The 17,738-nt window shown below is 39.1% G+C and overlaps 1 protein-coding gene across 19 annotated transcripts in view; it reads right to left on the bottom strand.

The window, feature by feature from the left end:
- Positions 1 to 13,348: 13,348 nt before the first annotated feature.
- LOC114294703 (transcriptional corepressor LEUNIG) overlaps positions 13,349 to 17,738 on the bottom strand; it is a 36,068-nt gene continuing 31,678 nt past the window's right edge. For 13 of the 19 annotated variants that reach the window (XM_082894683.1, XM_082894686.1, XM_082894684.1 and 10 more), the window contains exons 17-18: positions 16,959 to 17,165; positions 15,936 to 16,367 (exon numbers count right to left, since the gene is read on the bottom strand). In XM_082894683.1, coding sequence (XP_082750809.1) covers positions 16,224 to 16,367; positions 16,959 to 17,165 — 351 coding nt within the window. In that variant the 3' untranslated portion in view covers positions 15,936 to 16,223. Of the gene's footprint in view, positions 13,613 to 15,935; positions 16,368 to 16,958; positions 17,166 to 17,738 lie in introns of those variants that run through there. The other 6 variants (XR_014344486.1, XR_014344488.1, XR_014344490.1 and 3 more) reach the window with 1 other exon arrangement.

The following is a 17,738-nucleotide window of genomic DNA, read 5'->3' as shown; positions in this document are numbered from 1 at the left end:
TCACTGTTTGGGACATCCATGTGCCACTTGTCATTATACCCCTCTTTGGTCCCCATTTTTGCATGATTTGGCAGCCCATTGTGCTTCTGTTTTTGGGTTCTTTTCAAAACTGAAAATAGTCTTATTTTGGCCCATTCTTCATGTTTCATTAAGGGCCTTTCATGGTTTGAGGCATTTTTTATACACTTCATGTTATATCTCTCTTTTGGGCCTCATTTTGCATAGCATTTTGGACATGTTTGCATACTGTTTTGGGTCCGGCCATCAACTGTAAAATGCATTATTTTTGGCCCCTCTTCAACATTATTGAAGGGCCTCTTTGTGTTTAAGGCCAGAAACCACTACTTGCTTCTTTGGCCATCTTTTGGCCCATTTCTTGCATGAGAGTTTAGTCATACCTGTGCTGGTTTTTATGGTTTGCTATAAACTGTAAAAAGATCATATTTTGGGCCTCTCTTCAACTTTGTTGAAGGGCCCTAATCTGTTTGGGGTCAGAAGCTGCGAGTTGTTTCATTATCTCACATTTAGGGTCATTTTTGCATGCTATTTTTGCCCTATTTGTGTTTGCTGTTCGGCCATGCTTTGAACTGTAAAAATGCTTATCTAGGGGCTGCCTTGCTTCTGTATTTTCATCTCATGTTCAAATTATGCATGCATTTCATAGCTATAGGCCATTTCATGCGCCAAAATTCGTGTTTCGGGACTTGTTCCATGCATCGGGTATCATTTTGCCATGATTCGGGGCTGTTTTGCATCTCATTTTGCCTCTGAAAATTGCATGATCATATGCCATATTCCATGTTTTGCCATGTCTCATTAGAGTGACATTTCGGTGCCTGAGGGTCGGTCCTCGGTTTGCGTGTACGCGTGCACGCATTTCGAGTTGTCTTGTTTTCATCTGATGGCCTCCTATGTGAGTGTGGCTGAGGCTCTCTCATGTTGGTGTAAGCCCATTATTGCATTGCGTATGCCATTTCATCCATAGCATTGTGTATGCTCGGTTGTGTATTACCTTATTGCATTGCGTATGCCATTTCATCCATAGCATTGTGTATGCTCGGTTGTGTATTACCTTATTGCATTGTGTATGCCATTCCATAATATTGTGTATTTTAGGATTGTATCTTAGTTGCATTTCATGCATGTCATGCATATTGCATCATGTTCGGGATAGGAGTTAGCCCGGGCACGGGAAACGAGGTACGTTTCGTACTCCGAGTGACGGAACGTGTCTCAATTCCCAGTCACCAACACTCCGGATTATCCATGATGGAGTTAGGTTCTTGTTGTGTTTATATGTGCATTCATTCTACATTGAATTGCACAATTCGACTCCTCGGCCATCATACATCGATATGCGTGATTGGTGGCACGAGGATCGAGGCATGCATATATCTGTGAAAATACATTGCTATGCCCCTTTCCTGCTCTCTGTTGCAGCAAAACGAAGAATCGACAACTTTTCAGAGCTTGGCATGCATTTCAAGAATAGGTGCAAACAGAGGCTAATTGGGGCATCGTCATGGATTTCCGCGCAAAGGCAACCCGGGCATGCATCATTCATCATCCGGAATGGAATCAAGGCAGTCCCTGGCTTGCATGCCAGTTTATTTATTTTCTTAGTTAATTTGTTAATTAATTAGGAATTTGTACATTATTTGGACTGTACTATTTTTTCATTTGGGACTGTATTATTTATTTGGACCCTCTGTGCGAGGGCATAATTGTAATAAATGTACGTGAGTGTGATGTATGTCTTCCAACCCCACGTCTTTCTTCCCTTTTATTTACCTGCTTATGATGGTTAGATTAGGGCATGTTTCAATTAGCATACAGTATGACAGCATGTTTGCATCATTCATCTGTTTTGCATGCACCGGGCTCGGCGCATCATACTAACTGCATTTGTATTTTAATTTCAAAGTTAAATACTTGTTAGCTGTTGCATCTCATATGCCATGTTTAGAATAGCCGAGCCTGTTATAATTACATTTTTGCATGTGTTGCATTAGGCATTTCTGTATACTTAGGATTCATGCATGGATTTCTAATGAGTTTCTATTTTGGCTTGGAGTACTCGGTGAGTTTTTATGCTTTAGCATCCTTGCATGCGTGTGAGTGACTGCCATGAATAGCATGCTTACCATGAGGCTATTTGCTTATGTGATATAACTGCCTGAATGCCTGTGGGTGAAGGTTGGGTTACTTGGATTGGAATAAATCATCAACTGTTTGTTTTAAGCCCACTAGATAGTGGCAAAACCATCTTTTCTAAGCCCACCCGAGGGTGGCAAAATCTGCATTTTAAGCCTACTTGCGAGTAGCAAACCATCTTTCAAAAAAACAAACATGAAATGTTTTCTTCCAATTCAGGCGATTCAGTCTATACTTGTATGCTGTGCGCATCACATAGTAACCTAGGCTAATAACCGGAATAAGAACGCATAAAGTTTTCAAAATTAGATATCATGGTTAGTAGAGGTCGATCTTTGATCGGGCGAGCGGGGGTGCTCACGAAGTGACCTTCCCCAATCGTACCCAAGTTCCCGAGCCGAGGCAACTTTGGTGATGATGGACACGTGGCCTTAGGCAACGAGTCAGGGTTTCCTAAATTTCCCAAAATAAAACATTTAGGTAGCGACTCTGTATCTGGCAAAGCAGTCCATGTTTGGCACTTCTTTCAAAATCTGTTTTCTCAAAACGATTTGCCGGATTTGGACTCTTTGGTTGAGATTAAGAACCGTGACAATTTTAGAGTCCTGAACTGTAGTGACCCCAAATGAACCGAACGGGAGCTCACCCTCCCGGGGCGTTCGGGGACGTCTACACAGTGCATCAGCGTGACTGTTATCATCTCGGCTTACCTGATGTAGTCAGCAATTCTGAAACAAGGCCACCAACCTGTTGACTTCTTTTGCGTAGGGTGACATCCTTTCATCACGGGCTGCAAACTCGCCCGTTGTCTGGTTGACTATGAGCTGGGAGTCGCAAAAGACTATTACTTCATCTGCTTCAGCTGCTACTGCCAGCTTCAGTCCTGCAATTAATGTTTCATACTATGCTTCATTGTTTGAGGCCTTGAACCCCAAACGAATGGACTGGTCCACTATCTGTCCATCTGGAGATACCAGTACTACTCCGGCCCCCGCTCCTTATCGGTTTGAGCTCCCATCGACAAACAGTCGAAAGGAGTCGCCGATGTAAATGCTGCAGGGTCTGAGTTTTTCCTTCTTCCTTTATTCTGTTGCATTAGGCTGGGCTTCTCCTTGCTTACTTGGACATCGTTCACTTCGACTCAACGGAGCCCGATGTACGATGGATTCTGGTGTGAACTCGGCCACGAAGTCGGCCAAAACTTAGCCTTTGATTGCTGTTCTGGGTCTGTACTCCAAGTCATACTGTCCCAAGGCCACTGCCTATCTGGCTATTCTTCCTGTTAGGTCTCCCTGCTGCAATAGGGACTTCAATGGATGTTCAGTTAATACCACAATCTTGTGGGCTTGAAAGTAATGGTTCAGCTTCTTTGAAGCCATTACTAGTGCCAGCGCCAACTTCTCTAGGGGTAAATACTGGTTTCTGCATCAGCCAGGGTTTTGCTTACATAGTAAACAGCCCTTTGTTCCCCTTTTTCTTCTTGGATTACCACTGCACTTACCGCATGTTCTGAAACTGCCAAGTACAGGAACAGCTCCTCCCCAGGTTCTGGATTTGAAAGAACTGGAGCTATGGTCAAATACTTCTTCAAGTCGGCCAGGGCAACTTCGCATTCTTCGGTCCATAAAAAATCAGTGGCTTTCTTTACTAAGTTGAAGAAAGATTTGCACTTGTCTGAGCTTCTGCTTATGAACCTATTCAGGGCTGCGGCCCTTCCAGTCAGCATTTGTGCCTATTTTGATGATGTCGGGCTCTTTAACTCTAGGATGGCCTTGATCTGATCTGGGCTAGCTTCAATGCCCCTTCTGGTCACCAGGTATCCCAAGAACTTACCAGATTCAACTCCAAATGCACACTTCGATGCATTGAGTCGGAGCCGATATGTTTTAAGGATTTCAAATGCTGCTTTTAGGTCGGCCAGATGACCTTCAGGTTCCTTGGTCTTCACGACCATATCATCAATGTAAACTTCCACCGTTCGGCCGATCAGATGTCTGAACATCTTGGTTACCAATCTTTGGTAAGTTGCTCCTGCGTTTTTCAACCCAAAAGGCATCACTTTGTAGCAATATAGCCCGTTTGGGGTGATAAACGCAGTCTTCTCTTCATCTGAGGGGTACATGGCTATTTAGTGGTACCCCCTGTATGCATCCAGGAAGCTCATTCTTCCATACCCTGAAGTGGCATCCACCAGCTGGTCAATCTTAGGTAGAGGAAAACTGTCTTTGGGACAGGCCTTGTTTAGGCTGGTAAAGTCCATGCAAACCCTCCATTTACCATTCTTTTTCTTCACTACCACTGTGTTTGACAACCATGTCGGGTAATTTACCTCTCGAATGGCCCTGGCCTCCAGAAGTCTGTCTACTTCCTCCTCCACTGCCTCGACATGCATTAACGTCGGTCTTCTTGCTCATTGGATTACAGGTTTGGCCGACCTGTCAACGTTCAGTCTATGGCAAGTGACCTCGGGGTCAATGCTAGGCATCTCGTAAGGCGTCCAAGCAAACACCTCAATATTTGCTCTCAAGAAAGCTTCCAACTCCTTTTCTTCTTCTTCGACTAAGCCTGAGCCGAGAAGAAAGAAGCGTTCATCATCCCCCTCCTGGACGAGGATTTTCTTCAATGCCTCTTCACTCTTCTCGGTTGGTTTCTTGCCGACATCCTCTAAGACCTCCACGTCTTCGTCTTCGATCTGTGCTTTCTCTGGTTCTCGTATACTGCAGGTGGATTTCATTGCTGCCATAGAGCAATTCTTTGCCTGCAGCTGATCTCCTCTGACCTCTTCAATCCCATGTTCTGTTGGGAACCGTAGCAGTTGATGCAATGTTGAGGGAACAGCCCTTATGGCGTGCAGCCATGGTCTTCCTAGGATTGCATTATATGGGGAGGGTGTGTCGATTATGTTGAATTCTATCATTATCTTCCTGGTGCCCGCCTGCACCTCCAAGCTCGTTGTTCCCAGTGGCCATGTCGGTGTTCCATTGAACCCGACCATTGGGCCATTGAATTGCTCCATATCATCTGGATGAAGGCCAAGCTCCTTGTAATACCTGACGTACATGATGTCACAAGATCTGCCTTGGTCAATTAAGATGCGTTTCACTTGGCACTCCCCAACCTGGAGGGATACTACCAAGGCATCGTTATGTGGATACTGCACCATCTCAAGGTCAACTTCTGTAAAGGACACTACTGGTCCCTAGTACTCCTCTGCCCGATGTCTCTTCTCCCCGACTTAGTAGACATGCTGCAAGTGCTTTACCTTCGGAGTCTCCCCCCTAATTTCGTTCTCGTTGACCTTTGAGTGAATTACATTAATTACCCGAGGTCCTCTTGCCTGAGGTTGTTGTGCTGGGGAAGGCGAAGTTGCTGGTGCCTGAGGCAGTCTTACCTGTTCTTCCCTTGTCCAGGCCTCATCGACAAGGTCTCGCAGATGGCCTTGTCTCACCAGGTCTTCCAAGTGTGTTTTCAGAGCTCTGTAACCCTGAGTCATATGTCCATCTTCATTGTGGTAAGCACAATGCTTGCCAAGGTTTCTTCCCATAAATTCTCCTAGTGCCCTCGCTGGCGTTCTGAAATAGGGTTGGTTTCGAATTTTATCCAGGACTTTGTGAATTGGGATTCGGAACACAGTCGTAACAGCCTGTGTAGCCCTTAGTCCTATCTCTTGCTTGCTGGATCTATTGTTACCTTGGCCTCGCTTTGACGAGCCGTTTCTTTTTTCTTGCTTTGTTTCCTTAGTCCCCGATGTATCTTCCTTAGCTCTGGCATACTTCTCGATTCTAGCCATGAGCTCTTCCATGCTTTTTGGCAATGTCTTTGCCAAAGATTTTCGCAGTGGACAATTGTCTCTTAAGCCATTCTTGAAGGATACAACTGCCACCTCTTGATTGCACTCGGGTATTCGGTTGAACACCTCGTAGTACCTTTTTGCGTAAGCCCTAAAGCCTTCATCCTTACTGATTCTCAGAGCCATCAATGCGTCCACCCTCAATGGTTGTAGCTTGTTTGTCACGAACCTGGCCACGAACATCTCAGCCAGGCCTTCCCAGGTCTTCACACTTCCCTTCGGCGGTTTGTGGAACCAATCTGATACAATCTCCCCAAAAGACGAGGGGAACACTTTGCAGAGCAACGGCTCGTTCCCACTATATAATGCCATCGAATTTAGGTACAATCCAACGTGAAAGTTGGGGTCCGACTTACCGTCGTATATTTGAAACCTCGGCATACTGAATCTCTTTGGAGCCTCAAATTTGTCTAGCTCCACTGAGAATGGTGTTCTCGGCCTAACAGGGGAGGTTACTTCGGCATCGGCGCTTTGTTGCTTTCTCTTGAGGTAATCTCTCAAGTCTTCTTTGGTCCGACCAGGAGCTCGGCTATCTCCTGACTTCAATCTTTTAGGTGCACTGCTCTCAACTTCGTTGTGAACCCTCTTTGACCCTTTTCCTTGAGTTGTGTCGAAGCATAGCGCCTGTCCTTGAACATACCGATGTTCTTTGGGGTCTGCCTCCTTGGTGCGGTGCGTCCTCCGCGATTCTTCCCTCCTTGACTCTCCTTGCCCGACCTCCTTTGAAGGTCAATGAGAGTGTCTTTCGCTCCTAGTGTACTAGGGGGCTGCAGGGATAGTTTTCTGTCCTCCCTCCTGGGCATTGGCCGCTGTAATCGGCGTGTCCTGCAGCGGGAATGGTGGTTGCATGATGTTGTTTTGCATCATAAAATTGACGACCGATTGCAGGTCTGCCAATTTGTTTGTCATCTCTTTCACCTCTTCGTCCCTCCGCAGGCATCTATCCTTCCATACCTGGAGGTCATCCTCGTTGTAGTACCCGCTCCGGTCTAGTTCCCTTAGCGCGTCGCCACCCTGGTCGACGTCTTTCCTACCGTGATTCTGGTTCTGAGTCTCTTCGTTGTGACCATCTCCCTCCATATTAGGATCAATGTGCTTACCGTTTCCAGCAAGGGTTTCGTTCCCAACCTTATCCTTCTGTCCATCGTTGGCCATCTATTCTCCTTTCTTTCCCACAGACGGCGCCAAATTGTGTGAGTAAATTTTCGATCACACTACCAACTTAATATTCAGCTGAAGAGTACTAGCAGAATAGATGACACCTGGCTAACCTGCAACAGAAACAGAAGATTCCGGCGGTGGTTCGTCCACCCGGGGGCACTCCGACGATCAAGTCAGTATATCTCTCAAAGATAATCAATTGCTAAACTCACTGTTCTGAGTAAAATTGCGTACTTTAGATCCATCGGGGATGCCTCTCTTTTATAGCTAACTTAATCCTTGTCCCAATAGAAACCTTGCTCTAATGGACTTTAGCTCAGTGCTTATCCCGGATTCTCTCATAGATAAAGATAAACTCCTAAGAGCTTTTATCCTTATCCAAGCTGAGTTCCTTTCCCATTCTAGGACTCTTGTCCCTTATCCGCTTATCTCGGATTTCGATATCTTCGGAGATAACCTCGGCCTAGCCGAGATCACCTCGGCGTCATGACCAGGACACGTGGCACCTCGACTGACATGTCGACGTCACCTTGGCCATGTGTTGGCACTTAAAAAATATATTCCCACAATATTGATTCTTGTCATTTATGGTAAGTACACAAATGGGGTGTATCATAACTTGTCCTCTATAGTCATTTCACTTAAGGTTAAAATTGTAATAAAAAAAAATTAATTAATGGTTTGCCTTGAGAGGGAAAGTGGTGTGTAAATAGAATATCCCAAAACTTATGGATGTTGGATACCAAATACCCAATTTACCCCAAGGACAAGAAAGTGAGTTGGGCAACTTGCAAAACATATATGCAATTCAAAGTCAAGCTTTTAAAAATGAAAAATTAAGAGTGCTGCTATTAGTGTCTTATCAATTATTTTGGATCTTTCATTTCTTTGAATTCCTACTTATAAATTCTAAAACCCTTAAAAAAAGTTCTCCTCCCAAATAATACCAAAATTATCTTTGTGAAAACATTCCACTCATTCAATTGAATGCACACCTACATACCTCAAAAAGTCTCTCTTGCAAAATCCTAACAAAATCCACGAAGGTGATTATTGTTCCATCTCCATAAATTCATGACATAAGAAAATAAATGTTCGATTAACTGTTCCTGAACAAATAAACAATGTTCGTGTAACGCCCCGAAAATATTACAATAAGATCATCCCACCACAGGTATTAAATAATAACAGATGTTTGAATATAATGTTCTCTCATTCATAAGGTTTCATCTTTTTACAAAAGTTTAACACATGCAATAATACATTCATAAGTCCTAACCCTGAATCTATAGCATCTGTCATAGCAAAAGATATGGAATAGGAGTTAAACAGATATAGCAATGCCCTATTGGCTACAGCTTTCCAAGATAGTACTTGGTTACAATAAAAATGAGTTTAAATTCAATACAAATAAAGCCCTAGGCTTGTACAAAATAAATACAATAATAATAAAAATAGAAACTGTTGGCTCCAAGTCTTTCCAAGCTATTGTCTTGGCGGAGGTATATTATCAGCAACTGAAAATGGTTTTCCACATAGGGTGAGTCAATGTTCAATAAAGATATTCTAACATAGTATATGAATCTTAACAAAGCTATTAGGTGAATGCATATGCAATACTCGTGTCAAAAGTTTTTATATCTCTTTCCAAAATCATCAATGTCAGGTTATATCACAATTCATGAATTCATTTACGTCACAATAGAAAATAGGGCGGTAGATACAACACTAGGAATCTTTAGGATGTGTCTGCAAGTAGGCTACAAGCACTACTAATTGCCATTTTTACCAGTACTAACCGGAAGGCTCGATTTTTGGACTTTCACCAAACACGCACAGGCCAACATAATACCACAACTACACTCCTACCCAGATTCACCAAGGTTTTTACTCATTTTTCTCAAAACATTTTCAATGTGTTCAATATGTTACAATGATCAATACAAATGGATTTCAATTCACCTAATTCTCATGCAATTTCTACAACAATCATAGTTATCCTCCACCGATAGCCCTTAACAGATATTTCTAAATCGATAAATAATTTTCAATAAAGATATACCTTTCAACATTTCAAGATAGGAGTGATAATTCATATCCAACTCCATCACCATCATTATTATCTTTCCAATTCCATAAAACCAACATCAATTTCATTTTCTCTTTACAAAATCAAATGTTCACAAATTAGGGCAATACCCTTTTTTATTTACAAACCAATTCTAAGGATAAAAATACATCATTTTACCACAACTCAACCACATTTATAATTCCACAACCATTTTCAAGGATCCATTTGAAAACCCATCTTTTGATTTCAACACCAAAATCCTAGATTTTTATCAAAATCCCCAAATCCATGATTTCTTTGAAAAGATAAATAACTAAGTTAAAAATCATACTAAAATATAGAGAAATCCCTACATCAAAGCTTGAAGACAAGGGAGAGAGAGAAGAAACTTGACGAAGCCGAAAACAAACTTTATTTTGATCAAATGGAAGCTTTAGGTGAGCTCTATCTATTTATCAATTGGACTAGGGTGAGGATATCACTAGATTAAGGTATATTTGACGTTCAAAGATGGTTTTCTAGAGAGAAGATCTGAGATTTTTGAGTGTTTAGAGAGAGAGAGAGATGTGAAAAAGTGATCTAAAAAGTGACTTTTCGGAATTAATATATGTGCAGATTGCTCAAGCACAGAAATGATCGCTCGAGCAACCAGACACAACAAGAGAGACTTCTCGAGCGAAGAATACCACCCTCCTAGTACTTTTGTCGGCCTGCAAAAGTACTAAATGTTCCAAAAGACCGCTCGAGCTCAAGAAGGACTGCTCGAGCCAAGACCACTTGAGCAAAGAATGTCATACTCCCAGTTATTTTGCAGATCTATAAAAGTACTGGAAGTTCTCAAAGTTCGCTCGAACGAACAAGCCAAAATCTAGGCAGCACAATTATGAAAAGACTAACTCTTAACCTATTTCAAACACAACCAGGACACTCCAATAGCCAAACTCAACAAGGAATAAGATGGAAGAAGACATGAACAACCAACAAGACAAGAAAATTTGGATCTAAAATAATGAATGGGTCGAGTTTAAACCAGAATCGTTATAGTTTGGGCTTGTGTTCCTGAATTTCGGTCATATGTTCGGGAGTTCAATCCCGAAAAAATGACGAACAATTTTTATTATTTTTTTCATTTTTTTCAAGAAACTTACTCTTATAACGTCAATCTCCTCTAAGCTAAAAATACCATCAAAGTTATAAACCTCTGAGCTTTTATTGTTGTACTTCTCTCGTCTCATGGAATTGTTGTTGCCGAAAAAATTTCCACTCATTTTCATTGCCGGAGAAGTGTAAGTAATCAAATGGTTGCCACTGTTATAGCCAAAATATTGCCGCTAAAGGATTTTCAAGATTTTGAGGATGGGTAGGTTTTGAATGTGGGATTTGAGGAAGATGGGTGGGTGGTAATAGAGGTGGGCGCCCTCATAAACCCTAACTCATGATGTAATGGGTGTGTGGGCTAAATTGTGAGATAGGGTGTCCCAAAATTATTGATGTCATTTTTAGTAATTTCATTTAAGGTAATTATTGTAATTAAAAAAAGGTAAAAAATAGGGGGTCCAAAACAATTGATGAGGTTTTAATAGCAGCACTCAAAATTAAAAGTTACAAAACAGGGGCATTGAATTTTTTTTGGTTGATTCTATTTACATACCATCAATTCTTCTAGTATATACCATTACTTAATTCACATCAATAATATTTTAAACTTTTGATTTTTTACTCAACACACGCCATAATATTGCTCTTTTAGCCTAACCCATACAACACAATACAGACCTTAACACAAGATGATGTACATACCATCAAAGTTGAAAAGACAATAAGGTCCAAAATACAATTCACGATAATTTTAAATTCATGTGTCTCTCTCTCCCCCCGATCGGTGTTGAATCTATGGAAATAATGTGAGACCAAACAATGAGAACCATATGGTGGACTGAAATTTTACAGCGACAAAGTAATCAGTGTGGGTATTATGTAAAAATTTAAACAAAAAAATAATTTTAGTATTGTTCGTAAATACAGTGTTGAAAAAATTTAATATGTTCACAAATTTATATTTAAACTAAATCAAAATGTTCAAAGTTTTTATGTTTAAACGTTTAATACTTGTTCAACTTTAATAATATGAACAAAATGATTTTGTTCAAATATAAATGTGAGACCATGAAAATCCTCTCACATGGATTATAGAGATCCAACAAAGAAATGAGTTTTGCCCCTGTATATCTGCAAAGATGAACATAGTTAGCACCACCCAACTAGGGTTGCCTACCAGAGACACTCCTATGATAAAGTTAGTCACTGATCCAATGAAAGAACATGAAGGAAATGAAGTGTTTGTGTGTTGTGTGGGCCAGAGTGATCTTCTCTACACTTCATGAGATGTCTTCCTTTTATAGATGGGAGTGGGCCGAATAAGCCCAGCAGTTGGCCTCTTGGCAAGCCTTATTTGGGTTAGCCCAATAAACTAATATTTTTTTTTTTTGGCTCCCACAATAAATAATTGAACATTTTGTAAATGTTTAACTCTGCGTTCATATGGAACAAATAAGTCATTGTTGTAAAAATGAACAACGGCAAAATCAATACGAACAAGATAAATAACAAAGTAAATTGACGTTATTGTTATTTTGTTTCAAATCAGTGTCATCCATAGTATATAAATATTTAAAATCAATTGATTTCAATGTTTTAAAACCCTAAATGTTCCAAAATAATAACATTTTGAGTTTGAAAAATAATAGAAAAAGATTTGTTCAAGGTGTTAGTGTGTACAAAAATATTTGTATTTTCATATGTGAATTGTTGAAATGAGTATATACACACTCACATTGTCGTTAATAATCATTTTACTTGAGGATATTATTATTATATAAATTTAATGGTTAAATGGTGGTGTGTAAATAGAATTATCCTTTTTTTTTTAGGATTGCTAAATTTCAATAAGTTTATTTAACACTCCACTTTAATATCAAATTTATCCATATTCATAATATTATCACACTCAAGGCACACCCACCTAATTTTGCGCACCCTATCTCCTTTTGATGACCGTCTATCTCCTATTAAAAAGAACGTCGACGATAACACCATTGCCTCAGTGAAGAGCATTGCATCAACGGTCCATCATTGAATTTCTTGTCAACTCTTAATGAAGGAAGAATTGACTCAACAGTGTCGAAAGAATACCGTCAAAAAACTCATCGAAAATTCTTGTCCACGATTGTAGAAAACTCATCAGAAATTCCTCTTGGGTAAATACGGACTCCCTATCTTATCAACGAAATTGCTTCTCTTCTTCCTATCACATTTTTGTTTTTTGGTTTATTTCAGCATAAAAAGGGATTTTAGAGAAAAAAACTCTCACGAAAAACATAATCTAGTATTGAAGATACAAAAATTGAAAGCACACCAACGCTGAACATAAAGGTCATGTTCGGTTCAACAGTACCAACTATCTACATTACTGTTCGGAACCCATATATTGAACTAAATGTTTGTGTTTAGTACTATGTTACGGAACATAATCTTAACAGTCGGCAAACTAGTGCCGAACAGCTCGAACAAAACAATAATGATCGAAAAGACCGAGAATATTCATGTAAGACAGATAAACTTACCAATGGAACGCTAGCCTTATCAGATTTGTTATCATTGTTCTCTATTGCTTTACAAAGTGAAATAACTTATGAAAAGTAATACATTTGACTTGAAAAGAGCTTTCTGATTCAAGATTTCTAGTTCACGAGGGTTTATGATGGTGATGAAGAGGATACATTCAGGGTTTAAGATGATTATGAAGAGTAACAGGTTTAGGGTTTATGTTGGTTGGTTATGAAGAGTAACAAGTTTAGGAAGTTTAAGGTTAGAAAGATAGAATATGTATAGCTGGAGGTGGAGATGAGAATGAGTGTACAATATTGTATAATGTTAGTACTTATTTAGTAGGTAGGTTGTTACCACCCAAACCCGCCCCTATAGGTTTAGCGTCGTAACCGACCAGTAATCATTGGATTGCCGAAGGCCTCTAAATAGATTAGCATAATAAAGGGTTGCAGAAGCAGTTATATAAAACATACATAGTCCATTGAGCTGTGTTGACATACATGGAATAGAAATTTCAAAACTTTACACGTAACATCATAATTACAATAGTCTTACGTCACATTCATTACAGATATAACCAAAAGTTGACTTAGCCCAATATGTAGATAAACAGAAAACTTGTTCATAATCCAAAAAGAAAACAAAGACTTATACGTTCACAAAACATGACCACATGACTTTCGAAACCTCCTCGAGAGATACAAGGGTTGATCGACAAAACAAAGCTTCAGGTGATCATCATTAAGCCTGGCCACACGCCTGATCACCTATATACATAAGTAATAGAGTGAGCGGAAGCCTAGTGAATAATAACAGAGTAAAGGGTTTTCATTAAATGATGTCCCATATTAGATTCAAAAAACACATTCCATATCAACAATAGATTCATATTCTCATACAGAAATCAGAGTTCATGCTTAATCGTACGTGGTACATCTATTAGCGCTAATAGAATAGATACAGAACAAATGCAAAACAGATGGTGGTTATGAGTAACCAGTTCCATAAAAGAACCTCCGGATCCGAGTATCAGATAATAGATATGCCGAGCTCCATGATGGAGCCTCCGGTACGGGCAATAGATTGCAGACATATTAAGTTCCATAACATGATGCAAAGGATGCAACGAATACATATCAGAAATTGGACAATCATTCATTGTACAGAACATAGCATTTTAGAAAACAGGTCTTCTTTCATCATACAGAAAATAAATAAAGTTGAACATAGCTTTACTAAGTTATTACTCACAGATGCTCCAAAGTAGACAAATCAGATAACTTGCGGTGCGTGACCTACACAAACATAACAGACACACATATTGAAACACATACTCGGATAGTACTTAACTTATTGTGTTTCGTTCTTAGTGTATTTCTAAGTCTTATCATCATTATTATGTCTTAATTAGGGCTTAAGAATGTCTAAGATGCAATGAGGATGACAAAATGTGGGTCAAAACACTTAGTCAAATTTGCTGAACACAAGGTTCTTGCTACGAGTCAAAAATAAGAGTGGTCACTCGAGCTGAACTTCCGTCGCTCGAGCGGTCTGTAAACTCTGCAACAGTATTGGTTACTTGAATTTTCCACACAGGCTCGACAGTCGCTCAAGCATAAGACTAAGATCCTCGCTCGAGCACAACTCTGGTGGCTCGAGCGGTCTACAAAATGTGCAAACTTTTGGAAACATGCATTTTACGCTCGAGCCAACTTTTGGTCGCTCGAGCGGAAGTGCAAAGCAAAGGGTGGTCGCTCGAGCAAAAGATTTGTTACTCGAGCAGAGGAGCAGAATTTTGAAATTTCCAGATTTGCTCCCAAGCTCAAAACTCGAATTCAAAACCACAAATTATGTTCTTTGGGGCCAAAAGCTTGAGAAAACATGTCTAAACTTGTCAAACATCATGAATTCAAAACCATTTCGCCAAATCAAGGCCCAAAAGCTTAAAAATTGTGTAAAATCAAACTTGGTATATCATAAACATAACATGTATGAAGTATCTGGACTTCAAAGCTTTCAAAACTTGTTCAAATGAGATGTTAAGCACAAAAACAAGTTGAATTCTTAAAACAAAGGCAAGAGGAATACATGCATGTGAGAATTCTTTGAAATCAAGCTCAAATTGTGTTGAAATGAACATGCATTCATGATGTGATCTTCCTTACTAACTCATTAGCTCAATTCTTGCATAACTCAACTTAATCCCCTAGAATTCAAGTCATAAATATCATAATTATGTAATCTAAGTGTTGAATCCTTACCTCAACTTCTCAAGTAAGCTCTAGGTGATAAATTCACCAAGATTCCAAGTCCAATCCTTCCAAATTCTAGCTATTCTCTTGTTGATCTCAATTTCCTTGGTCTCTCTCTCTCTCACGTTTGAAGCTCAAGAATGATGTAAATGAGAATGCAAAGTGTATTCTAGAGGTCCCATATGCCTTATATAGACTTAATTAAGAACGCTTGATTAAACTTGGTTAAGCTAATCAATCTGACACTAATTATCCTAATTAATTCGTTCCGAATCAAATTTCAATTAAACCTATCATAAAATTCTAAAAAATTTAAATAATACAAAAACCAAGTCAATGTGATCGAATGCCGATAAGGCCTTCAATTCACAATACAAAACAGAAACACAAATATATATTCCTACAACAGTAAACACAAATAATACAATACACATGCAATTAATTCAAAATTTCATCTTAATTACTCATTAAACATTCTTAATCATGATTTACTGACTAATCACAGTTCGAGATTGTTACATAGGTGTTCCATTAAATGATATCTTTCAATATAATTTTACTTCAAAATATAATTGCAAAAACATAAAAATAAAAAATTAGGAAGTTCAAAGAATTTAGGCAAGTGGTAATAGTAGCACTTTCTTTTTTCTTTTTTTCTTTTTTTTTTTTTTTTACATCTTTTAAAGTTGCACTTAAAGTGACCAAAGTACCCCTCCCTCTTCTTTTATGCAACCCGGAAAATCATCCCCTGGGGATGGCAAGGGATGGTTAGTCAAAGAGGATCAATTCCTCAATAGAAAAGAACTAACCAAGAACATGCCCATTATACAGGGCTGCGTAAAGTAATCAGTAACTGAAAATGTCATTTTCACAGTACACAATATTACAGAAACAGTCCAGCAAGATCAGATCTTCCACATTTAACAGACAAAGAAACATCAACAGTACTAGAGGATTAATTTCTTAGTGATAGGGTTATATGGAGTTGGAGAGTGTAGTGATACAAAATACAGTTAAAAAAACACAAAAATGAAAGTAGCTCTATCAAGATAGGCACATACTAATATTTTCATGAGAAACTGCAAAAAAACAAGTCCGGAAAGCAAAAGCGAAATTTTAGCTAACATCACTTCCAGAGCTTAACAATCTTGTCATGGCTAGCTGAGGCAACCAACCCCGTCACAGTTGATACAGCCAAACTGGCAATCAGTCCATCATGCGCTTGAAGAGTCATCGTCTTGTTCTCATTCATGTTCCAAAGCTCAAGACTCTTCACAAATGCCACCAATGGGTTGCATCAGAAACAGAAACCAATGTCAGTGATATTTTCACTTCATTCGTATCTTTAAATCCAAATAGATAGACAAAAATAAAGTTGACACTGATACATATATACAAATTAGAAAAATGACTTCAGAATTCCTCACTAACATTGCAAAGAAACTTTCTCAAGGAACTATTTTACAAGCCCGATGTCTTAATTTAATTTGAGTTCCACTTGAATATAATCCAACTTGGGGTAGGAAAATAATTCTAAAAAAAAAAAAAAGGGGGAAATAAATGTAGGTTATGGCCAGTAAAATTCTGAGAAGATATTTTATACAGAAATCCCAACCTAATGATGTGGCAGTGACATTCTTGAAATTGGACATGAACTTGATGAATTTTTTGGTTTTAAAGTGAAAGGACCAGATTTTGGCACCATTCAAAATTTCTGTATAAATTGGGTTCAGTAAGATTGTGGCATAAATTGAATAACTATCAACACAAACCAACATGACATCATGTACCACCAACTAATAAGCAAATAAGAAATATCAAGACAGTAAAGCAGGCATATAAAAAGGTGCACACGATTTACCTGGTAACAGCCAATGACCAGCAATGAAGAATATGTGGGATGGAAAACACAAGAATGGAATTTGTGGCCATTGCAACTCAACTCGTGAACACAATCCCCTTCACTCCCAGTTCCAAGTGTCCAAACTCTAACAGAGTCCTCACTAACAGAAGCCAGATATTCTCCTGAAGGATCCCAGCAAACAGCGTGAATAGGCTTTGTATGTCCCTACGGTAACAGAGCCAAGATCTAAAGATCAGTTCAACCACATCAAGACAGGAGGAACACAAGAAAGACAGAAAAGAAAAAAAAAATTAAAATAAAATAAAATAAAAGAATGAGTAAATCAAAGCTAACATTTGATTGTTTGAAATAAAAACAATTAAACATAGAAAAGGTGACAAGAAAACAACGAAAATAATTCATGTATCAAGGAATGGAGAGCCTACATTAATCTCCTAAAGAATCACAATATATATATATATATATATATCTACATTAATATGATTACAGTACGTAATCATATTTGAACATTGAAAACCACTACTAGTTTGCAACCCCCAGGGTGGCCCAGTTTGCTTCAAACTTTAGGTTAGCATTAGGAATGTAGAGAGGCTACCAAAAATGTGTATGGCATTTCTATTTTTGACTAGTAAAATTGAAAGTGTGCCTTTGATCCCAAGAAAAATCAACCAGAAGACCAAGAAAAAAAGGGGCCAAAATCCACTTTACCCCTTGCAGTTTGACCCCAGAGCACTTTACCCATCTTTTAAAGTTAGCCAAGGGTGCTACTATTAATAA

This window comes from Camellia sinensis, chromosome 11 (assembly GCF_055761805.1).
Source record: "Camellia sinensis isolate YWXY chromosome 11, ASM5576180v1, whole genome shotgun sequence".
Classification (NCBI taxonomy): domain Eukaryota; kingdom Viridiplantae; phylum Streptophyta; class Magnoliopsida; order Ericales; family Theaceae; genus Camellia; species Camellia sinensis.
The sequence above is the reverse complement of the archived record's forward strand: the minus strand, read 5'-3'. Positions and strand labels throughout refer to the sequence as shown.